At 41.2% G+C, this 25,504-nt stretch overlaps 1 protein-coding gene across 3 annotated transcripts in view; it reads left to right on the top strand.

Moving 5' to 3' along the window:
* The first annotated feature begins 6,934 nt into the window (after positions 1-6,934).
* ibtk (inhibitor of Bruton agammaglobulinemia tyrosine kinase) overlaps positions 6,935-25,504 on the top strand; it is a 32,451-nt gene continuing 13,881 nt past the window's right edge. For 2 of the 3 annotated variants that reach the window (XM_084053333.1, XM_084053332.1), the window contains exons 1-19: positions 6,935-7,116; positions 9,138-10,052; positions 10,361-10,457; positions 11,291-11,415; positions 14,596-14,706; positions 15,374-15,544; positions 15,937-16,054; positions 16,513-16,693; positions 17,424-17,547; positions 17,677-17,854; positions 18,051-18,210; positions 20,415-20,793; positions 21,590-21,852; positions 21,954-22,040; positions 22,154-22,236; positions 22,502-22,539; positions 24,556-24,652; positions 24,793-24,894; positions 25,114-25,231. In XM_084053333.1, coding sequence (XP_083909459.1) covers positions 9,729-10,052; positions 10,361-10,457; positions 11,291-11,415; positions 14,596-14,706; positions 15,374-15,544; positions 15,937-16,054; positions 16,513-16,693; positions 17,424-17,547; positions 17,677-17,854; positions 18,051-18,210; positions 20,415-20,793; positions 21,590-21,852; positions 21,954-22,040; positions 22,154-22,236; positions 22,502-22,539; positions 24,556-24,652; positions 24,793-24,894; positions 25,114-25,231 — 2,756 coding nt within the window. In that variant the 5' untranslated portion in view covers positions 6,935-7,116; positions 9,138-9,728. The remainder of the gene's footprint in view (positions 7,117-9,137; positions 10,053-10,360; positions 10,458-11,290; positions 11,416-14,595; positions 14,707-15,373; positions 15,545-15,936; positions 16,055-16,512; positions 16,694-17,423; positions 17,548-17,676; positions 17,855-18,050; positions 18,211-20,414; positions 20,794-21,589; positions 21,853-21,953; positions 22,041-22,153; positions 22,237-22,501; positions 22,540-24,555; positions 24,653-24,792; positions 24,895-25,113; positions 25,232-25,504) is intronic. The other variant, XM_084053334.1, reaches the window with a different exon arrangement.

Genomic DNA, 25,504 nt, shown 5'->3' with positions numbered 1-25,504 from the left:
TCGCCGATCTCCAAGTCAGGAGAAGAGATGAACGCTCCAAAATACTAGTCAGTGTTGCCAGATTTTGCGAAAGAATCAAGGAACCAGGTCTATGAAAACAAGCACAAAAGAAGCCACATGAGCTCTTTATTGGCTATTTGAAAATGCCAATCTACAAGCTCACAAGCTATCTTGAAATCACATGACTCACTCTCTGCTATCTTGAAATAAAATGTGGAAGTTTTTTTTTTGTGGAACATTCTAACCAACACAAATCTGGTACGATATCGGGGCTCCCTGGCACAAAACATATTCAGATGGGGGGTATGGACAAAGACATTTTAATTTGGGGGTCCTTGACATGAAAATATTTGAGAACCACTGGTTTAAATAATTAAAACATTTGGAAGCAAGCCTAAATAAGCAACTACACTTTAGAAACAAGCCCCAAGATAAGCAACTACACTTTAGAAACAAGCCCCAAATAAGCAACTACACTTTAGAAACAAGCCCAAATAAGCAACTACACTTTAGAAACAAGACCCAAAAAACTGCAACCCGCAATCAATTAGCAACTTTACAGAAAAACAAGCCCAAAGTCGCTTATAATAAGCAGACATGGCAACACTTATACTAGTGCCACGGTGCAGACCACCGGAGTCTCGGGGAACGGGAACATACCACTTCTTCTGTAAAAGGGGCGAACGATGAAACTTTTCGTAGATTGCAATTGGTCCGCAAATTTGAAGGTTCAATCTTTGTGTTATTTGTCTCTATTTAATTCATATTATGATCATGATTCTTTAAAAAAACACCCATACAATTAGAAACTTGCAGTTTATACTATGGAACTATTTTGGTACGCACTAATTTCACTACTTGGGATTTAATATAAGACTATTGGTCATTCGGTTTAAACAGATCTAATAGCTCTATTGTGATATTACACATCGGATCCTTTAATCTACATAGTGTGCACACACATGGCATTTGATACGTTTCTATCTGATAGTGGTGGGAGATACAGCCTATACTCCATATGTGCCATATTTCAGTGGTTCTCAACCTGTGGGTCGGGGGTCCTCACATGATTTTTTTTTGGGGGGGGGGGGGGGGGTCCCAGATGACAGCGAAGTGACAATGCAAGCTTTAAATACTTTTTTTTAACAAAACAAAAAAGAAAGAAAAGAAAAAGACCATTATACTGCATCAAAAGTAATCAACAAACTATAAAAACTGGTCAAACATTGATGAAATTGTAAAATAATATAAGAAAGAGGCACAAAAAAAAGCTATGTTCACAATATTTATCTGTGGAACCAAATAAAATTGAATGCCTCAACTCCACATTCCAAGTGCTTGTCAGGGTGGGTCCCGGGTACCCATTTCAAATATGATCATTTTGGGGATCAAGGCCTGAAAAGGTGCTGCCATATTTCATCATAGCTGAAAAAAAGCACAATTGTTTTATGAACAACAACAAAAAATGCTTCCATTTACATGGCCAGAAACAAGACAGAAGACTCTTCTAGGTCACCCCAGTGCACAGACACCACCAAAATGGGAAATTTAACCCATGTTGACTTGTGCTTATCTGCTGTCTGTGATGGTGTCAGTTCACCCAAGCCCCCCCTTCGCTGCTGCTGGTGCACATGCACGACACATGGACGTGCAGTGGTGGAAAAAGTACTCATATTTTTTTACTTAGGTAAAAGTATCAATACGGCAACGTAGACATATTCTGTTACAAGTAAAAGTCAGGTAATCATAATGTACTTGAGTACAAGTACAAAAGTATTGGTATCAAAAGTACTCTTTTGAAAATAGCTGATACAAGCTCACAATGCATTGCCATGCGACAAAAGTATTGGTATTAAAAGTATTTAAAGTACCAAAAGTAGAAAGTACTCATTATGCAGAATGTTCCATTTCACAGGTTTTCAAATGTATACAAATATTTGGAAAATAGCGGATCTACAAGCTCACAATGTAGATCGGCTATTTTCAAATGGCCAAAATGTATACAGAGCTGAAGTGGTTAATGTAGCCTATGTTTTGTTGTAATAATCAAAATTGTTAAAGTAATTAGTAGGCCTAACTAAAGTTGTCAAATAATTGTAGTGGAATAAAAGTACAATATTTGCCTCTGAGAAAGTAAAAGTAGGCTACTGCAAATTGGATTGTACATACAAATTGTACTTAAGTACAGTACTTGAGTAAATATAGCCTACTTAGTTACTTACACCACTGCATGCAGGGGAGAGAGGGTGTGTGTGTGTGTGTGTGTGTGTGTGTGTGTGTGTGTGTGTGTGTGTGTGTGTGTGTGTGTGTGTGTGTGTGTGTGTGCGTGTGAGAGAGAGAGAGAGAGAGAGAGAGAGATAGACTATGCCTAAACCTAAACTTAACCTTACAGAAACTATGCCTAAACCTAACCTTAACCTCACAGAAACTATGCCTAAAAACCCAGTGTTGCAATGCTGCATTGGAACGTGGTTGCACTCTATTTTAATGATGTGACGCGCACATCGCTTAACACCTACACTACAGGGCACACAATGGACAATTGATATGCATCTAGGCTCATGCCTATGTTAATCCACCACCTGGTGTGAGTCGGGAGCCTTTGTAAACTTTGTTGAGGTGTGAATTTAAAGTAGTTTTAAATCTATGCGTGTGCCTGCGCGTGCTCCTGGTCAAATAGGTTCCTGCACGGCGTGCAAGGCCGTCCCATGAGCAATGCAACCCTGCCTAAACCTAACCTCAAAACCACACCCATCCGAGGCGAGACCCTCTGAAAAGAGGGAGACACAGTTATGCACAGAGTCGATTGGAATGTTATTTGGCCCTAAATAGTGAATACACATTGGCAGAACACACTAGTCTGTGACTGATACTAAACTAATCCTTTATATGTACAGACTTAGTGAGCACAGCCTGATCACTGGGAGAGGCTGCCACAGGCAGACCTGGCTCCAAAGAGCAGACAGACTGTGCACCGAGCTGCATATATATAACTACCTGCCAAGTGGCAACTACACCCGAGACACAACCCACAGATTAAACATCCAAAAAGAGTTTGAGAACAAAAAAACTTCCATGTCTTCTGGGTGAAGTATGCATACAGCAATGTGCAAACAGCAGCAAGATTTGTGAGTGGCACTGGTGGTGACAGGAAAATGACATCCAATGGAATCATAACACCATTAAGACTGTCAATCATGTGCAGTGGTGGACAAAGTAGCCTACTCAACTCCAGTACTTATATACTTTACCCTATACCCCTGTCCTTGACTGCTTTTGTCCTTCTAATGAATATGGGAGCCATGATTTTTTTTGTTTAACTTAAATAAAAAACCTGCATGCATAGGACAATATCATAACCAAGGATGTGTGTTTTCTAAAAATGGAGTTTGAAGTTACAATGGGTTAGGAAGGGGGTGTGTCTGATCAAATGAATATAAAATATCTAAATATTTTACAGGAGAACAGGCCTGACCCCACTGTCAAATGTGTACAGAATGTGGATGTGGATTGGACTGTTTGCAGAATGGACCCAAGTGCCATCCCAAGGGTAGCCATGAGATGGACACCACCTGGAAAAAGAAAACGAGGCAGACTCAAAGAGACATGGAGAAGATCTGTGGAGAAATATATGAAAGAGCTTGGGTGGATCTGGGGCCAAGTGCAGCATTGGGCAGAAGACAGACAGCATTGGAGTTTGTTAGTGAAGACCTTATGTGCTATTCAGCACCAAGAGGATTAAGTAAGTAAATAAGTAAATATTGAGTCAAGCAACTTAAAAACTGTCTGGGGTGCACACTAACCCTGGCATTAAAATGACCACAGCAGTGATTTAAATGATTTGGTAAAGTGTTGCTATTTTTTAAGTTATCTTTACTCTTCTGTAAAGGCCTGTATGTTTTCTAAAGCACAAGCACAATTTGTGTTTGTTTTGCATTGCAATTTTGCAATGTGACTGTTTACACTCATTTTCTGTTGGCTATTCACATTTTTTACTCACATATTAGGCTACATTTATTTCACAATTGCTTTGGCAATGTAATTATGTATGTTTGTCCCTTTGAATTGAATTGAATATTATTGAACAGAACTGAATTGAACTGAAGGGAGAGAGAGAGAGAGAGAGAGAGAGAGAGAGAGAGAGACAGACAGACAGACAGACAGACAGACAGACAGACAGACAGACAGACAGACAGACAGACAGACAGACAGACAGACACACACGCACACACACACACACACACACACACACACACACACACACACACACACATCGAACTAGCGTACAAGCTCACAATGTCTCGCAATGCGATGCATTGTAGATCTGCTATTTTCAAAAGATTTGTACCGGTATACATTTTGAACTTGTGAAATGGGACATTCTGCACAATGCTTTTATTTTTGGTAGCCTACTTTAAGTACATTTTGATGCCAATACTTTTGTACTTTTACTCAAGTAAATTTTGATTACCGGACTTTTACTTGTAACAGACTATTTCTACACTGCAGTATTGATACTTTAACTTAAGTTATAAAAAAAAGAGTACTTTTTCCACCACTGTTGTTGAGCATCTTTAATGATTACGCACATTCTGACATTCCAATGACGTCTAGGTCTAGCGTTACATTAATGGGCGGGGCCTGGGGGGGCGGGGCGGGGGACCGGCGTGACCGTAGCAGCCAATAGGGAACCGGAATGTTTTACCGCTCTGAGCCAATCAGAAGTCACAGTATTACCAAAGCCTCTGCTGCTGCTCAGTGTTGCCAGGTCTGCTTATTATAAGCGACTTTGGGCTTGTTCTTTTTTGTAAAGTTTGTAGGCTACATATTGGTAGTTGTGACGGGTTGCGGTTTTGGGGGCTTGTTTCTAAAGTGCAGTTGCTTATTTGGGCTTGTTTCTAAAGTGCAGTTGCTTATTTGGGCTTGTTTCTAAAGGGCAGTTGGTTATTTCTAAAGTGCAGTTGCTTATTTGGTGCTTGTTTCTAAGGTGTAGTTGCTTATTTGGGCTTGTTTCTAAAGTGTAGTTGCTATGGGCTTGTTTCTAAAGTTTAGTTGTTTATTTGGGCTTAATTGTTTCTAAAGTGTAGTTGTTTATTTGGGCTTAATTGTTTCTAAAGTGTAGTTGCTTATTTGGGCTCGTTTCTAAAGTGTAGTTGTTTATTTGGGCTTGTTTCTAAATTTTAGTTGTTTATTTGGGCTTGTTTCTAAAGTGCAGGCCTAGTTGTTTATTTGGGCTTGTTTCTAAAGTGTATATCTGTCTGTCATTAAATGTCTCTATGAATTGAATACAAAGGACCCCAATGGAAACAAGCCATAGGCTTTCTTGGGTTTTAAATCCTCTTAGCAGACCTTGTATTGAACTGTACTTTCCTGTACCTTTTCTTGCAAGCTGCTAATAAAGTATTCAATCAAGAGTGAATATTTTACAGGAGAACAGGCCTGACCCCACTGTCAAATGTGACAGTGGATGTTCAGAAGGTGGATGTGGATTTGACTGTTTGCCGAATGGACCCAAGTGCCATCCCAAGGCTAGCCATGAGATGGACACCACCAGGAAAAAGAAAACGAGGCAGACTCAAATAAGAGACATAGAGAAGATCTGTGGAGAAAGAAATGAAAGAGCTGGGTGGATCTGGGGCCAAGTGCAGCATTGATTAGGCAGAAGACAGACAGCGTGCAGTCTAGTGAAGACCTTATGTGCTTAACCAGCACATAAGGTCTGGATAGCACAAGGGCTTTTTTCTAAAGTGTAGTTGTTTATTTGGGCTTGTTTCTAAAGTGTATGTCTGTCTGTCATTAAAATGTCTATGAATTGAGTACAAAGGACCCCAATGGAAACAAGCCATAGTCTTTCTTGGGTTTTAAATCCTCTTAGTGTATTGAACTGTACTTTCCTGTACCTTTTTTTGCGAACTGCTTATAAAGTATTCAATCAAAAGTGTAGTTGCTTATTTTGGGCTTGCTTTGTTTAGTTGGGCTTGTTTCTAAAGTGTTAGTTTCTTATTTGTGCTTGTTGCTAAACTGTAGTTGTTTATTTGGGCTTGTTTCTAAAGTGTAGTTGTTTATTTGGGCTTGTTTCTAAAGTGTTAGTTGCTTATTTGTGCTTGTTTCTAAAGTGTAGTTGCTTATTTGTGCTTGTTTCTAAAGTGTAGTTGCTTATTTGTGCTTCTTTCTAAAGTGTAGTTCTTATTTAGGCCTGTTTCTAAAGTGTTATTTCTGAAAAGGTTTTTTGACACCAGATTTGTGTTGTTATAACTTTAATTATTTTTTCCAAATATTCCACATTTTATTTCAAGATTTTTTGAAAATAGCAGATCTACAAGCTCACACCGCGTCGCATGAGCTTGTAGATCTGCTATTTTCAATATATATCAGGTTTAAAGTGCTCATAATGGCCTAGTGTCAACCTTTTCAGGCCGTGACCCCCCAAAACAGTCATATTTGAACTGGGGACCCCCCTAAAATGATCATATTTGAACTGGGGACCCCCCACTCTGACAAGCACTTGGAATTGTAGGAGATGAGGCATTCAATTTAATTTGACTCGGTTCCACATATAAATATTGAAAATAGCGAGGCATTGTTGTGAGCTTGTAGATTGGCTATTTTCAAAAATGTTGCCTCTATATTATTTGACAAATTGGCCAATGTTTGACCAGTCTTTATAGTACAGTTTGTTGATTACTTTTGATGGAGTAGCCTAATGGTCTATTTCTTTTCTTTCTTTTTAAGTATTAAAATTGTCACTTCACTATCATCTGGGGACCCCCCCCCCCCCCCCCCCCCCCGCCCCCTCTCATGTGGGGACCCCCCTGGGGGTCCCGACCTACATATTGAGAACCCCGCCCTATAGTTCTTTTGGGCTTGTTTCCTAGACATATGTGGTTGCTTATTTCTCTCAGAAAGTCTGGCAACACTGTCGACGCCTCCCGTCTGTCAGCAGCAGCAGCACTCATCAACAGCATCTGGTTCTGCAGCACCAGGGTTTCCCTATTGACTGTAGTGTTAAAGCACAATCATAGCTGTTTTGTATTTATTCACAGTATAATGACACAGTGGATGTGTACTGTTGTTGATGCACGCTCCATGACGTCTGTTCTCTTCATCTAGCGGAAGGTGAGAACAACAAGCGACGCAAACGGCCGCTGTAATAACGTCGCTGCTAGCTTTCGCTGCTGCAGCCGTAGCCTGAAAATAGCCGATCTACAAGCTCACAAGGCGTCACATCCGTGACGCGTTGTGAGCTTGTAGATCCGCTCTTTTCGGCGGCGCGCGCCGGCACCTAGCCAAGGAGCTACTGTAGCCTAGCGCTGATGTGTCAGTGTGAACGTTAGCTGCTTGTTGACGTTAGCATGTTAAATAACGTGGCTTATTAAGCAGTTATAATAGCAGTTGTGACACGTAATAGTTCCCCTGTTTTCTGCAGTGTCTTTAATCGATGCTAATATTGCAACTAAAGGCTAGTTAGATAATCTAATCGAGTATATGGCTTTTTGGGTGTCTCTGGTGTCTCTAGTTGCGCTATTACATAATGTTATTAACGTGTATCTATATCATTTGGTAAGGTTTTATTTAGAGAGTCAAAGTGGACCTTAAAATCTGATGCTCTTGCAAGGAAATAATAATGCATTGCATTGTTATTATAGCAGTCCAGTGGGCAGGGTTTGGCTTACCAGCCAAGCTAGCTCTGCACCCTTGTTGCATAATAATGCTTGCCTTGCAACCAGCAACTCATTGCTGAGAGCCTAAAAGCCTATACAACCCAGATAAAGGTTGTTAACTTCTTTTTAAAAAAGTAATAACGTTTTTACCCCCTTTTCTCCCCAATTTAGTCATTATGCCAATTAATTACTCCCTACACACATTTCTGTGTTATTATCACTGCTGTCATATCCTACTGACTCGACTGCCAGTGAGGAGCCCCCACCGGGAGGACGTAGGGCCTTCGTCCTACTCCTCCCGCCCAACACTCCCTGCTGACAGGTGCCGCCCTAGCCCTGAAACATGACTGTCATACCATGACAGTCATGGAACCACTTGTTCCTGGTTTGCGATTTTATTTTACATTTACAACTGTCACATCTACATGAACGTTCAGATTTCTAATATAAAGTGCTTACCCCCAAGCCACGGATGTAACAAGTTGAGGCGCACCGCTCTAAGTACCTGTATCTTCCATATTGTTCAATAAAAAGCATTTTAATCCGATCGGTGGCCATTTTCTTTTTTTCTTTTTTGTAATATATCAGAGTGCAATACACATCCAATCGATGCAATGACCAATATCACCCTCCCCGCCCGGCTTCCCTCCCCCGAACACGAGCCAATTGTGTTCGTATAGACGCCTGACAAAGCCGGATGCACCACGGTGGATTCTAACCCACAACCTCTGTCTGTGGTGGTGGGCAGGGACTTTACCACTGCGCTACCTGAGCGCCTCAAGGACGGTTGTTAACTTCTAAACTAAAGTAACTAAACTTCTAAACTAAAGTACCTTGTGCAAATTTGCACCCGATTCCACAAAATATGTCACATGCTATTTGTCTAGTTCAGCGAAATAGTGCTGCTAACTGTCAAGAAGCACAGTAATGTCAACAATCATTTGCATTGGTCTGCTATCAATGCAGATCGACCATAGAGGCAAAACTGGCGTGCAGTGCAAGACTGCAAGTGTGACTGTTGCATTTTCCTTGCTTTGGCAATTGTAAACGTATGTTTCCCATGCCGAGAAAGATATTAAATGGAATGGCTTACTTGCTTGATGTAGACTCTCGTCCTGGCAAAGACGTCGACAAGCTCAGGGTGCTAAGGTGAAATTGAGTTGAGGGAGAGAGAGCGTTATGATTACATTGATTCTGAATTGTAATGTCAGCAATATTCTGCATTAGTCAGCTCAGCTACCAATGCAGATCAATCACAGAGGAGGCAAAACGTGTGACCTTTGCATTTTCAGGTCTTCATAGCTTTCAACTGTGTTTTGCAGGTCAACACGGAGACCTGACAATCTTTTTTGTTCATTTAGCTCTTTAACACATGCCTAAATCAAGAAAACGGATTTCACTTATGTTTAATGTTTTTAATGTAGGATCATGTGGTTTAATATTTTGAGTAAATGTATTCACTTTTTCTTTCTCCAGGTGCATCATACAATTATGGAGTTTTGAAAGCACAGCGGAGTGTTTTGGGGGGAAAGGGAACCTTTCCCCTCAAGTTGGCTGGTTGGACTGCTGGATAATGTCAGAGGGTTGTTAATATGGTTGCCTTTTTGTAAATTATTTAAAAGTGAGAAACTATTTTTGGAATATTTGTACAATTTTGTATAAAAGATATAGAACTGTTGTTGTTAATTGTTATTGTCTTGATGCCATTGTATACTGAAAGCACCTTAGATTGTATTGTACTGCCGGTCGAAATGGTAGATTGAAACGAGTCAAAGTAAGGCTCTGGGGTTGCTAGGGTGCAGTGGAACCTCAACACAAGCACAATTCTAGCACCCCAACTATCTCGACCATATCATCATATATAAATATATCACTTACTTTGAGTGCAGCTCTTTTTTGGGAACTATTCATTTGGTAAGCTGTGCTTGCCTGGAGGGGTATTCTCTGGATTTTTTGTTTCTTTGTTTGTTTTGTATTTGTTTGTGTTGTTTTATGTAGTTATTTAGCTATTGGTTGTAGGTGGTGGGTCTTTAGGAGAACAGGGTTAGGGTTAGGACTGGACAGAGGATGGGCCTAGCTACACCTGACTGCACACCAAAATGCAGCTCACCTCGCCATGCAGACGAGGTGGTTGCGGCAATAACAGGTGGTTCTGAGGGGCAGCTGCGAGCGTTCCTCACTGCACACTGCCACAATGCAGCCACTTTGAGGGATGCCTTTGGTCGCACCGCCCTGCACCTGGCTGCCTCGCTGGGCAAGAAGGCCCTGCTCGAGTGGCTCCTTGAGTGCAAGAATGCTGACCTGACGGTGAAAGACAAGGAGTCTGGCTGGACTGCTCAGCACCGCAGCGCCTTCTATGGACATATCCACTGCCTCATGGCACTGGTTAAGGTGGGTGGCTGGTGGATTGGGTGTTAGAGAGTTAGAGGTGTTAGAGATTTAGATTATAGATCATTAGAAAGCAATGCTATCCACACACTCCAATTAGTATGCTTGTAGATGCAATGTTTCAACTGAAGTAAGGCATATTGATACATTATCAGTTAAGTTATACTATAGATATAGATTCTACAATGTAATTATTATTTGTAATTTGAAACTTGAATAATGGCGGCTAGAATGGCCTCCACAACTACACAGTAAGGCAATATAGGGAGTGTGTCCTGTAGTTTCATCCTCTTTTTTTTCTCTTATTTTAGCATGGTGGACTACTCTCTACCCAGGACAAGGAGGGTCACTCTGTCCTGGACTTGACAATGAAGGACAGGCCAGCACATGTTGCATTTAAACACACTGGTAAGAAAAGAAAAGCTATGAAAAGACATTCTCTGGAACTAGATTTACATTGTTGTGCCTCAGTTATTCTGGCTTTTACTAGACTGGTTGTACTGGCATGACAATGTGCAATTTAGCCATTTAGCAGACACTCTCATCCAGAGTGACTTAGAAAGCACAACAGGGTCACATAGGATTCACGAACCCTAGTCAACCAACAGCAGGCTAAGTGGTTGAGTAATTACAGTGCTAAGAAAACAAGTATGTGCTACAATACAAAGTATAGCAGGTGGATATAGAACCTAGCATCGATCTAAATAACGTACTTAGAGTTAGATGTATGTTGTTGACTTATTCACAGATGCTATCTAAATAACATACATAGCATCTGTGAAAAAGTAAACGCATACCAATGTCTGTCTAAATAACATAACTAGCATCTATCTAAATAGGCCAACATGACCTGGCTGCACACAAGAAGGCGGACCTCCACAAAAAGTACCTCTGCAGTTGACCTCAGTGACCTCAGCAGCAGAAGTCTATCCTGGGCTTCTTCATTGTAGGGTCAAGTTGCCTTGGGAGAGACGTGGAGGCTGAGTTTGAATCAGACTTTTGGCGAATCAGTTTCAAAATTGCACAGCCTAGCAGGCTGGCCAGCCTCCAGTTGATATCTAAAGGCAACTTCACCCCGGAGCTACTACTTAATGGGGGAAAAAGGCTGGGCTGCAGACTCACACTGAATAGGAACATTCCTGTCCCAAAACACTTTTCTCAAGTTACTAGCGGAGATGTTGTCTCTGCTGTTATTGTTGTAAATGGTGTTCTCTTGTTTTTTTGTTTTGTTATATTCCCAGACCCAACTGAGGTGTACACTTGGGGCAACAATACAAATTTCACTCTTGGGCATGGGAACCAGGAGAGCAGACAGCACCCTGAGCTTGTCGACGTCTTTGCCAGGACGGGAGTCTACATCAAGCAAGTAAGCCAATAATAATTTGTTTTTGTCTCAGCTCTCATGAGGGCAAGTAGGTGTTTGTCACTGTTATGTACGGAAGTGTTGCATTAAAAAAAAACATCTTGTTCTTGATCCAGCATGTTACCTGGGTCACCCTGCAAAACATTGCCTCCCCAAAGACCTCCCCGAGTCTGAACCTCTCTAGGGTGGTGTTTCTCAGCGGGGCGCTAACGCGCCTTAGGGGGTTGTTCAGAGAACGTTGTGGGTGCTGGAAGAAATATTTGTGAAAGGTGAAGGTTGAAAGGTGTCCTGTCCTCTACCTCCAGCGCCTTGCTGTAGTCCATAGTTAGATTAACCCAAAATACCACAAGATGTTTCATGTTCACTCTGTCTTTACTGAAGCCAGTTGGAGTTAGTTAAAACTGAGAAATAAGAATACATTGCCATTAGAACTGATAAACATTCATACCATTAAGATGTAGCATCTCTGCTGTCGGGCAGAAACCAGCTATGTCCAAAATATTATGTCCAACATGTTTTTAGAACAACACAATACTGCCTCATCAAAGTTGGTATGGTGACTTTATACATTGTCAGATACTTGAATGTGTCCTTACATTATCATTACTTTACCCAAATACAGCTCAAGTGGAGTTAGGAGGTTTTTGACCATTAATGTGGAGGTAGGGTTTTTTTCCGTCTGACTCTGTCATTCTAATCAATGATGGAAAGAACATCTCCAAAGTTTGAGTTAGGTGGTTTGACTGACAGCTTGAGGATCCAATGGAGTTGGGAGGAAGCACTTTTTAATACTTTCAATATTTGTAAAACCCGCAATACAACTGATTTATTAAAAAAAGAAAAGTTGTAAAATGAAGATAGCTGGTTTCTGCCTGCCTCCTGCTAAATAATCATTCAGTGCACCTACTCTGAATATACTCTTCACTAACAGAACTGTTGTTTGCAAAATAGTGTTTGCCAACAATGCCTCAAGACACATACTAGCTCAAAGATGAAGATACAGTAAAAACACAGAGATGGGAATTCCATGCTTCTTAATCAAAATAATAGTGACCCTTACTGACATCATCAACAAGGAACAAATTCACATTCACAAACCTATTGCTAAGACTCATGTATTGACAGTCTTCTGGGAGCTGTTTCTTGCTTTCCCAACAACATATCTCATTTAGCAGGAATTTAGCCTGGTCATCCACATTCAATCCAAGTCCCGCAATCACTTGGACTTGATGGCCTCAGGTGCAATAAGTCTGAAACTAACTTCTCTGCAACCTGCAGTGAAGAGAAGAAATTGTCAAAGAACTACAAAATGTCAAAGCAAATGAGCTTATATCCTTTTGAAAGTTGAAATAAATAGGCATATATAACCTACATATCCGTAAGTTATTTTTCCAGTGGCCTTTTGTAGACTTTTCCTTGGTAGGCTGCAATTAATTAGAATGCTTATTGTTTCATATTTTCGATTGGCTGCTGTTTGTGACCTAATAAAAGCTTGAATGTCATATTTGTAACTGTTGCTAACACTCATAAATATATTTTCTATTCACACGACCTTTTAGCTTCCTGGGAAATGATATTCCAACTGTCCGGCAGCAACCACAGTTATTTGGCATTCAGTAACATGTTTTATTAGTATTTGTATGATATAACACAGAATAACAACTATATTAATATTCAGGGAAGACAGTAAGGGACCTACCTACGTAATGGATATGGGAGTGCTGGACCCCAAAAGAGAACAGTGTTGAGAACACTTCTCTAAAGTAAATCAGCTTATGAAAAAGTAATAATAATTTTATTCTACAAACAGCGCCATTGCTTTGATTAATGAGTCATATTTTACCTGAGAGATACACCGAGTCCAAACAAATGAGGCATTTATTGGTGACTCGGCCACAGTAATGTGAGAGCGAGACCACTGTAGGTTTAGTCATCCTCATTGTGCTATACAGTAGATTGGTTCTGTAAGGTGTTGTTAATCTCAATTCAATTGAGCACATGGGAGTACAGGGCAACAGGTGTTAAACGCTTGGACTGTGCTTGGACTGTATCCTTGCATAGGGTCATTTGTGGCTCTGCATGGTTAAACACACACTGGCTCTGTGAGCCAGCCAGGCTATAGTTTCATTTCATGCCACATTTTGGTGCTGCTCTTAATGTGATTATTATGGCTGTTGGCACCAATGCCACTGCCCCCAGTGCTAGACATGCACCAGATGCTATGTGTACCAGCCAGGTGATCTAAAACGAAATGAATTTATTGAAGGTATTTACTATGAAAGATTTCTTCTGGTTTTGCATACAGGTTTTTCACAACCAGGTTTATTTTTTTGTTGTTGTTGGGAACAATTTACCAAAATAGTGTTTTACCGTAGTCTGGCTATTGAAGTAAGAAACCCAATGCTTTGGTCCCTCTGCTGACCTGGGGGCTTATGATGCAGAGTAATTTCATAATGCAAAGTGGGGGGCAGATAGATCCCCTTTCACGACCAGAGTACGACCCCGGTGGGGCTGTACACACATGGGCACAGCCTTTGCAGCCTTTGTCTTGCCTACTCAGTCCTGCAGGTGCTGGGGGGTTAAATATTAATCCCAGAATGGCATGTTTTAATTAAATGAACCACATTTGTGTGTGTGTGTGTCTCCATCAATGTGATACTCCAGGATGCATCCCTGTGGTCTTTTGTGGCCTTGAAGGGATCAATGTATTAGTAATGATGTTTGCTTTTCCACTTGTACCACGGCCTTTATTGGTGCACACTGTTTTACTATTACTACATGAGGGCTTGGCCAGGAAAATGGAAAGACATGCATCACTGCCTCCAATTTGAGGACCGGATTATGATGTCGGGCCACTTATTCAGCACAAGAAAGTATGACAAGAAAATAGCCGAATATGTCTTCTATGATTATTTACCAATCCCAACAAAACTAGCTAACCACATAGCCTACAGTACATAGAACAATATGGATTTAACCACATTAGCCCAATTTTATATTTTGTTATACGATGGTGTCACATGGCAAAAATAAAATGTTTGTACATTTTCGCCTATAATTATGACATGCCCAAAATTGGGATACCAGGTTGAAAGAGGTTCAACTAAAAAGATCACGCCCCGACCAAAAAAGGTTTGTAAATATCATATAATACCAATGTTTTATTTTGTCTTCTCCTTTTAGGTGGTCCTGTGTAAGTTCCACTCTGTGTTCCTATCTCAGAAGGGCCAGGTGTTTACCTGTGGACATGGACTGGGAGGGCGACTCGGCCATGGGGATGAACAGACTTACCTGGTAAGTTATCTGTTGGATGTAAATGATTACGAGATGATTATTTTAGAAGTAAAATGAGCTTTTGATCTATCAGTATTCACTATTGCTTTCTTCCAAATGTATTGTTCTCCTTTTCATTCCCGTCTCCATTAGGGCTGCAGCTATTGATTTTTACATTTATTGTTTATATATCAACGATCGATTAGTTTGAGACTACTTAAGCCCTATTAAATGGTAAAATGGTAAATGGTGCATTTATATAGCGCTTTTATCCAAACGCGCTTTACATTGATTGTGCCATTAACCCATTCACACACACATTCATACACCGATGGCGGAAGGAAACCATGCAAGGCACCAACCTGCTCATCGGGAGCAATTAGGGTTCAGCGTCTTGCTCAAGGACACTTCGACACTAACTCTGGGGGAGCGCCCCAGCCCGGGATCGAACTGGGAACCTTGTGGTTTCCAGTTCACTCTACCCGGCCACTCTACCCCTAAGCTACTGCCCCCCCTATTAGACTTTGTCATACAAGTGTCAGCAAAATATAGTGAAAAAAGTCGTGAGCTTGTTTATCTATACTATTTACGCTATTTTCATTTTCATTTTGTTTTTTTACAATCGATTAGAATGATTAGTTTAATTAACTGTTGCACGCCTAATCTCCTTATGTGTTCTCCTGCACAGGTTCCTCGTATGTTGGAGGGCCTGCAGTCCCACCTCTGTTCTCAGATAGCTGCAGCCAAGGACCACACAGTTGTGCTAACAGAGGGGGGCTACGTCTACACCTTTGGCCTCAACACGTTTCATCAGCTCGGCCTATCTCCTCCACCCGCCTCTGCACACGTCCCTCGACAGGTAAGGCAAGAAGGAAGAATAACCTGTGCTGGAGCTAGACTACACAGTAAAATCCTCAGTTAATTTCACTCAGAGTAAACAAATGTATCCAAAATGGACCTGTAAGAGTTGATTTGGTCACATTTGTATACTCTCAGAGTTACAAATTGATACATTTCCACGGAGGATTTTACTGTGTATCCGAGTCGAGGTGTATTTTACAAAGAAAAGGAAAATCATATGCTTTGCATTTGAGAGGCCATTCCCCTGGGAAACGTAGCCTGGAGATATGTTTCAGTTGTTATGTCTTCACGGACATTAAGTGCAAACAACTGTCTTTTTGGTGAATTCAGCTTTTTTGACATAACAAAGACATATATATTATTGTATTAACTGTATAAAACGATGTGCAGGTGTCCTGTAAGACCCTGAAGGGGAGGACCGTGATTGGAGTGGCAGCTGGGAGGTTCCACACAGTGCTGTGGACCAGGGAGGCAGTCTACACCATGGGACTCAATGGAGGACAGCTGGGTAAGCTGCAGCTTTAAAACGGCAACACATTTAGCGTTTCTTTTTTCCTTGTTTTCAATTTCTTTTTGGGCTTTTTCATGCCTTTATTGATAGCATAGTAGTTTGACAGGAAACGGGCAGAGAGATGTGGAGTGACATTCAGCAAAGGCCGTCGGGATCGGGACTGAAACCCGCGATGCGCCGTCAGGCTACTTAGAGCCTAGGTGCCCCGGTCTGGGCCTAGCGTTTCATTCTTATTTGAATGCATTTTATCTTCATTCATTTCATTTAAGCTACACGTAGGTCAGACTCACTTAATAATAATACCGTTTTCTGGTCTACGTTCATGGTAGAAGCAGCAGCACAGGTTGCACGTTTCTTTCTGTAGATGTACTATTAATCCATGTTATGACATTGTTCCAGTTTTACTTGGGTGATCCGTACCCTCTGTCATCTGTTATCCCATTCCCCACCACCAGGGTACCTGCTGGACCCCAACGGGGAGAAATGTGTGACAGCCCCCCGGCAGGTGTCAGCCCTGCACCACAAGGATGTCACAATCGCCATGGCAGCTGCCAGTAATGGGGCAACAGTGGTTGTGACAGAGAAGGGTGACGTCTACCTGCTGACTGACTACCAATGCAAGAAGCTGGCCTCAAGGTGAAACGGACTATAGGACTGTTATACGTTGTTGGTATGACATTTCGGTTAGTGCTGTATATAATTGTGTTGAAATCAGGATTTATTTTATATACTATAGTTAAATATTGTTCTGCTTATGACTAGCAGCATTTCTTAATTATGTTAATTAGTTGCGCAGTTTGTGAACTAAAGCTGCATAAATAAGTATTCCGTTCTCAGTGGCAAAGGCCCTCTATACAGGGAAAATCTGGATGGCATCGTAACCACATTAACAAACTAGGTCGAGGTTGTGTCGACTACTGTGGAGACAGTGTATCTCCTTTGATCAAATGGAAATGGCGATCTTCAAAAAATGCTATACCTATAATAATAAATGCAACTATGACATACAATTTTATTTGATCAAAGAGCATAGATTATCAACTAGCCAGCCACTATACCTGCTGACCGTCAACAGTAAGCTGGATACAGCAGTAGAATGAGGGTGCTGAAACTTGTTGGGAATGTCAATCTCAATACATCAATATTCAGGCATGCAAAAGTGTCACTTTTCAGCTACAGTCACCTTTTTGAACCCAAATAGGGCAATTGTGTGACACCTGACCCGAAAGAAAACAACATGTTGTCACCTTTTTCACCTCGGGGCTGTTTGCATGCCTGAATATTACATGGGGTCATTTCATTTGTTATTACCAAAAGATTGCTTATTTCAGCTTTAAACTTTCTTTTTTTGTCTTGTAATTGGCAGACAACTGAACATCAAGAAGGTCCTAGTAACTGGAGGAACCCTGGATCACCGTGTGGACCCCCAGCTTTTGAACGAGGGAGGAGGAGAAAAGGTGTCCCTCTTGGCCCTGGATGAAGCTGGCAGAGTGAGTATTGACACTTGGCATAAGAGGAGAAAACAGCTTTTGATGTGCACTGAAATAAATGTATTATAATCATCTCTCTTTTGACTCACTGCCCTTGTTTCTCTGTCTCTCACCTTCCCTGTCGTGAAGGTGTTCTGCTGGCGTTCCTCGGGCAGCTCAGTGAGACAGTGCAGGTGGGCATACAGGCGACAGGTGTTCATGTCGGACATCGCTCTCAGCAAGAACAACATGATGTTTGTGACCCAGGAAGGCGAGGGCTTCAGCGGCGTGTGGGCTGGGGAGTACAAGAAGTATGAGGAGAAGAAAGGTGAGGGAATAGACAGTATATCACCTAATCTTTAAGTAATCAAACTGTTACAAGATGTCGTGGAATTTATAGTTGTGGATGAATTAATAATAATAATAAATTGTATTTCTAACACACTTTATATTTGAACCAAATCTCAAAGTGTTACATATTGCGTAATACTACTGCTCGATTTGAATGCTCGCCTCTCTTGAAGTTACAGATGGTGGTGTGGAGGTGTGTGGCCACTCAGATGCTGGAAAGGGGTATGAGCGTATTCGCCTGGAAAAGCTCACCAATGTCCACCGAGCAGTCAGCATCACCGTGGACTCCAAGGGTCGCAATTTCGGAGTCCTTCAGTCTGACCCTAAAACCAGGTAGGTACTGTCCCCCTTGACCACATGAATCCTAGCGTCCCTATTGTGGGCATGTCATAATAATTACAATCAAAGAGGAAAAAAAGGAAAACAGTAGACCCCTTGGGGATCCTGGTCAAGAAAGTACCGTATATGGTTAATGGATACGTTGTAGTTATTTTTTTTTGTTGTTGGATTTTTTCACATTTGGTTCCACATGTATGTGAAAATGTGGTTACATTAACCCATTTAGACCTGAGGCCGATTCTAAAAACGTCTTCTAAATCCTGACCTAAGTTTTCTGAAAAACTTCAAATATTTATTAAAAAATTACAACAAATGTATGTTACTATATACTGTACATAGCAACAAGAACCCCAAAAGGGTTTCCCGTTCTGAAAGGTATAGTTACAAATAGGGGTTCCCGCCCAAAATGGGTTAAAAACACCACTTTATAATGGCTCAAAAGACAAAAATGGCACTGCATTAAAGTAGACATGCTTCAGTATCAACTCCATGTATTTGTTTTTCCACACCTGTAACTTCCCTCTATGGCACGTTTCACAACAGAGAATTGAAAAGAATTTGGGCGATATAATTTAAAGCAGAGGTTTTCAAAGTCTGAGACAGTAGCCTCCCTTCATACAAGGGCCTCGGAATAGTGGCTCCCCTAGGCTAGTAATGACTCTGTTTACTAATTTATGAAGAGTAAATGTGTTTAAATGGGCTACATGCCAAAATAATTTCTACCTTGCAAAATGTTATAAATGTAACTACTAAAATGCTACAATTCAGCATTGACTCAACATCCGTTATCAAAATGATTAATTATCACACTGAAATGCAGACAACAATTAATGCCACCCATTTCCTGAGTCCCCCTTCACGCTTGAAAGGCCTACTATCTGCACCAGCCAATTTATGAGAGAAAGAGAGACAAAAGAAAGAGTCAGGTCCACTGAGGCTCTTCCTTGTGAACAGACAATGCATCACTTTCAACTCCCTAATTGAAGCACGCCGCTAGTTGTGCCACTGCCAAGCTTAAGTTTACACACGCACGCACGCATGACATTACAAATGAATGAGCACGAGAGCATGGAGTAGGAGGGCGGTAAATAGAAATCAAAAGTAAGAAGTGCTCCTTGTTTTCATTGATTTTACAGTTACTGTAGATCAGTGGTTCTCAACCAGTAGTCCGGGGACCACCAGTGGTCCTTGAGGAGGTTCCAGGTGGTCCCCAGCTAAATGATGGGGACCACCTGGTTGAGAGTGTAAAATGAAACCAAATGAACCCTTACGTTTCATTTTACACTCTCAAGAGTTCAATTATTGTTAAACATCTGCATTACTTAATTAAAGAATTGTTATTTTGATCAACGTTTGCCTGTTATCTCTCCTATGGTACCAACATCAATACAGCATGGAATTGTGGTCAAAACCGTATATCCAACGATAACAAAACATTCTAAAGTCTTGGGTCTGAGAGGCTTAATCTCATCAAATGGTGGTTTGTAGCTCAAATGGCAAATAAATAATGGACCTTGATATGAAAAAGGTTTAAAACCACTGCTGTAGATGATACAAAACGTTGCAACCGTGTGTGAATCTGCAGGCATAATAACTACAGTAACTTGTAGGTTGTTTATCCCTTTCACCTCACATCTCTCCGTGCCACCTCTGAAATGCTCTGGCACCTCACCAGGGAGGACGTGCCGTGCCTCACGCTTAGAAAACCCTGAAACCCATCAAGCGCCATACTGGCTATTCAAAAATCATCCCAACTTCCATTTTGTTTCGGAAAGGCTGCCACCAGCCTGCCATGGGCATTCGTTAGCAATGGTAGTGAAAGTCAATGAGGAATGACGCCATTCGCCTCGACATCACTTGCAAGCCGTTAACTCACTTCATTTATTTTTATAAGCTGTTGTAATAAAAAGTAATGGAGCTGTGTGAAATGACATTTATGTGATTTTGAGAGAAATGATTTCACTCTTCATATGGGGCTTCAACAAAAACTCAACATTTCAAAGTAGTTTATTACAGAACAGGAGGTTCATACGGGAAATTTACCTTGGCATTTCATACAATGACATCCCAACACAGAATTATTCACACAATACTACCAACAATGTACTTATTGTATATTATTGCATCGCATAGTCCTGCAGAACAAGACAAAAGCTTAAAAATCATTATTGTTTTGACACCACTTTTCTGTCACTCAGCTTGTTTGAGATCCCCATCACCTCCCCGTCCGCCTTCTTTCAACACTTCCGAAGCCTCCTGGAGGAGGTGGACGAGACGGACAACATCCACGACGTGACGCTACAGGCAGGAAACCGCACCTTCCCCGCCCACAAGTACATCCTTTCCATGAGGTCCGAGTTCTTCCGGAAACAGTTTGCACTCGAGAATAGTGAGCAGGAAGTGGATGGCGAGGTGAGACGGAGTGAGGACGCGGTGGGCTGTGACCTGCTCATCTTGGAAAAAATACCCCCAGAGATGCTGGAGTATGCTCTGTACTTCATTTACACTGACTCCTGTGAGCTGCTGGTGGACGGGGTCCGGCCCAAATTACCTGGGACCCCACAGAGTCAGAACCAGGTGAAGAACATTTATCCATGTTGTTGAGAGAAGCTTTTTTTCATAATGTATTCTTGTAGAAAATGTATATTTTTTGCACAAGGTGAAAAAATTAGCTTTATTTATAGAAGAAATACACAATGAATACAGGATGGTCAATTCTGTGTTCGACCACTCACTGCCTCCCCAAAGAAGCACTTCTCCCTCACTCTTTCTCCTTTATCATACCACACCCACGGACAGCCAGGCCTCCAGCTGTGAGCTTCAGATCTTGTGGCATTGCTTGATATGACAGAACGAATGCCCATCCACAGCTACCATGATAACAATCTTTGCACAGAAATCAAATCTCATTAAATGGTAGTAAAACCTACGGCCTGGGCTGGACATGCAAATGTTTATAAAACACTCCCTCAATAATGTTAGGGGTATAAGGACAAGCAATACCTTTGCCCAGTGGTTCTCAAGGACCCCAGGGGTCATTGAGTGTTCCAGGGGGTCTCCAGTGAAATTAGTTAATATAGCATCAAACCATAAACCTATATAGAGTGAGTGGCTATTTTCAAAATATCTGAAAACATTATGAAACAGTTAGAATATCTTTGGAATATTTTAACAACAAATCATTGCATGGGGGATCCCTAGCACAACATTTTTTCAGATGGGGATCCGTGGCCAAATACATTAATTTGGGCGTCCTTGACATGAAAAAGTATTGAGAACCACTGCCGTAGCCAAAGGGCTCAAGCAATGCTATTCAGGATGCCAGTATTGGCATCCAAATATTCCCTCACACTGTGTCGTTGTATTTTCCCAGGCCCAGGATCCCATACAGGGAAAACTCATTAGCAGCCTGCAGGACCTCGACCTGAGAGACCGATCTGCCTTTGACGTCTATCGCTCCCTGCCACCCACAGCCAAGGGCGATGGGGATAAGGTAAAGAACAAGGGCACCAAGCCTGGGAAGAAGGGAAAGGGAGGCAAAGGTGACAAGACCGGAGCCAGTGAGGGAGGAGCTGACCCCATTAAGACTTTACAGGGCATCGCAAAGAAGCTTGGCCTGGGCAGTCTGTCTGCACGGTGAGGAGGCAAAGCGGCTTTTATTCGATACTTTAACCTGGAGGAAGCATGCAATTTGAGATTATTTAGATCATCATCATTTACTTTCTCTTCTTTGACAGTCTGGATGGAGTCAAGTATGAAAAGGGAAAGGTCAACGTTATACACAAGAAAAACGGCAACAAACCTAAATTCAACGAGAAAAAGTGGTTAGTGTTAATACGTCCTTTAGCTTTAAAAAAAATATATATATATATATGAATAACTGTACATAATCTCTCTATTTCCTCTCTGCTGTGGATCTATTTGTGTTTCTCCACAGCTCCTACCTTTGTGATGTTACTCTAAAGTCTGACGATGGGAAGGAATTTCCCTGCCACAAAAGTGTGCTGTGTGCCAGACTCGGTAAGGACCACTTTTTTTTTCTCCATCTCCACAACTACGAAAGTACTGATCCACTCAGGATTTACATTATTCATGTAGGACCAGCAAATTAGACTGTGGTATCTCAACAACACATGTCCGCAAGGGTGTGAACGTATTGCATATCCATTTGGAATAACTTCATAATGGGCAACACTAACAACTGCTGTAGTGGCTGCGAAGGTCTGTGTAGTTGAGGTGTGAGTGGCTGCATTTGAATCTTTGAACCTGTTGTATGTATCCACAGAATACTTCCACAGTATGCTTGGGAACCCCTGGATTGAGGTACGATATGTTTCTCTATGTTGAAATACTCTTCAACAAAGGATGTATTGTTTGTGTATTGTGTGTTGGAATGGCACGTGTTGGTATTTTTGCCTGCGTTGAGGCTGTGTTGCACCTTACAGAGCAGGGTCATACTGTACTTGTGTCATCATGTATGATGATACATGTTTATATACCTGGTTTATATATATGGTAAAACCGCAACAAACTAAAAAAAATCACACCCAGTGTGAAGTGGGCGGTGTGGTCACAGTGGTCATCACAGACCCATGACTCACTTAAAAAATCACACCCAGTGTGAAGTGGGCGGTGTGTGGTCATCACAACATGACTCACTTTAAAAAAAGGATAAATGACTTTTTTTAAAGTCCATACTGCTATTCATAGGGCTGCACATGTGTCATGTGTTTCGCTAGCCAATCACAGTCCTGAATTTGCAAAGTCAGCCAATCACATTGCAGTTAGTGGTGATGACACTAGCTGTAATGTGATTGGCTGATATGAAAAAAGTATCGATTTGCATTAACAATGGAAGGGTTGGGGGGTACACACATTTTTTGGTCGGTGTCCAAAACTCACTTATAGGGGGCGGCTACACCGCCCCAAAAAAAACATACCGGTAAATGCTTTTTTTTAAGTGCATAGTCCTATTTATAGGACTATGCACATGTGTCATGTGTCTCGCTAGCCAATCACAGTGCTGAATAGAGTCAGCCAATAGAGTCAGCCAATCATATTACAGCTAGTGGTCATCACAGTGATGGAAGCTCACTTAAAGAAAATTATAGATTTGCATTGAATGTGTAGGGGTTAGGCGTGTACAATGGTGGCCAATCACGGTGCAGGGTTAGTGGGGTACAATGGTGGCCAATCACAGTGCAGCGAATGTCGATGTCTAAACCTCACATATAGGGGCGGTTACACCGCCCAAAAACAGCTGAAGTGTCAGATTAGACTATTTCTGAAGACTGACTGAATATTGCTAATGAGCATACGGTACTTGGGCACAAATGGGGAGAATCAGGGTTGTACTTCCTGCACATGCACACAGAATTTGGCAAACCGTAGGCTATTCCGGTACAGTGCTCTAAAATACCAGCATTAATCTGCTGACATAATCCACCTGCCGAATTTAGATGTGGGGTCTCTAGAAAGCTTTTGGACAATATTAAAAGTTTTTTCTCTGTGTGCAGAATCCCAAATAATGCCACAAACCAGTGACGTAAGCCATGTGATTGGTAGTCAGCTACATACTGTAGGACCACAAAGTACTTGTTTTTTGTTATCCTTTAAACTTTAATGTCTTACTGTACCACATACTGTTTACATTTCTGACTAATAAAGTATTCAATTAATCAAAAAAAAAGTAGTATTCGTGGATCTGGAGTTCTGGACACTGAAAAGTAACTAACATCTTATACTTTGTGCATGCATGTTGTATGTCCACAAGACTAATAATTGAATTAGAAGGAAATCACACATAAAGGCAGGGTTCTCAAGGTCATGAAATTCCTGGAAATATTTTCAAGTTAGACAAACTGTTTTCCAGGCCTGGAAAAGGTTGGGAATTAATCAAATGTTTTGGGGAAATGATTGGATATACATGGCTTTTGGCTATTGATTTTGTTCATAAAAAAACATGTCCCAAAACATAACACTACGTGAAATATGTAACATGTTAAAATGCAGTGCTTTGCTGCACGAGCTGTGTGAGTGCGGCCTAATGTATGTCACTTGACAAAAATAATAGATCTACTTGCTAACATGGTGCACCGTGATACATTGTTAGCTTGTAGATCTGTTATTTTTGACACGTGACACCTTCGCTCGAGTCAGTCTTGGGGCATTGATAGCACACTGGTGTAAGAGCCTCATTATTGCACCATATGATTGCTCTAGGGCTGGAAATTGGGTAAAATAAGTTTGAAAAGTTTTGAAAATTCATTGTTAAAAATGTGTGGGAAACCTGTAAAGGTTCCTTGGGGCTTTAACAATATTATCTTGGTTCCCCCATAGGCCACATCATGTGCTGCACTTGAGCTGCCCACCAGCTCAGAGATCTTACAGGTCATTCTTGAGTATATTTACACTGATGAGTCACCCACTATCAAAGGTAAATTCAAGCTTTAGGTTTACTGAAACTTTGAAAGCCAAATGCTATGATACATTGTCAATGTATCATAGTAACATTGATGTCTATCTGATAATACTATGCTTTTGTTAAGACTGTCGCTCTGCCTCGCTTTCTCCCAGGGTCGCTGAATGTGGAATTTATTTGCAACGTCCTGGTAGTGGCTGACCAGCTGCTCATCACACGACTTAAGGAGATGTGCGAGGTTGCCATTACTGAGAACTGTAAGTCTCCATGTTCTCCATGTTAAAATTGTTTTTAAGCTGTTTTGTAAAGCGACTTTGGGTACTAAGAGAAGCGCTATATAAGTCTGATTATTATTATTATTATGTTCATGAAATTATCTCAAAATGACAGATTGAAGAGCAACATATTATTCGGTAACAACTATAAAGTAATGCATTTACCCCGATATTACATTCAAACTGCTTTCGCTTCCTCAGTGACTCTGAAGAATGCTGCAGAGCTGCTGGAGTTTTCTGCTATGTATAATGCTGAGCAGCTCAAACTCTCCTGTCTTCAGTTCATTGTGCTCAACATGGCCGCTCTTTTGGAGTCAAAGTGAGTGGACTCGGATGTTTAGTTGAGTCATAAAGATTTATTTTCCACTGTTTCGCGTAATAATATAATCACGATTATTAAAAATGTGTTTTTTGTAGTAAAATAAATAATTATTATATATTATATAATATATTCTCAGTATTATTATTATTTTATTTTTTGATAGATGGCATATCTTTGTGATGTTATTGTGCTTTTGTGAGACTGATAGATGGGGAAACTTTGTACACTGTTCTACAACTCTTGTGTAATGGTGAGGAGGAGATGAAAGCA

This window comes from Gymnoscopelus microlampas, assembly GCF_963454915.1.
Source record: "Gymnoscopelus microlampas genome assembly, chromosome: 3".
NCBI classification, from domain to species: domain Eukaryota; kingdom Metazoa; phylum Chordata; class Actinopteri; order Myctophiformes; family Myctophidae; genus Gymnoscopelus; species Gymnoscopelus microlampas.
The sequence above is the reverse complement of the archived record's forward strand: the minus strand, read 5'-3'. Positions and strand labels throughout refer to the sequence as shown.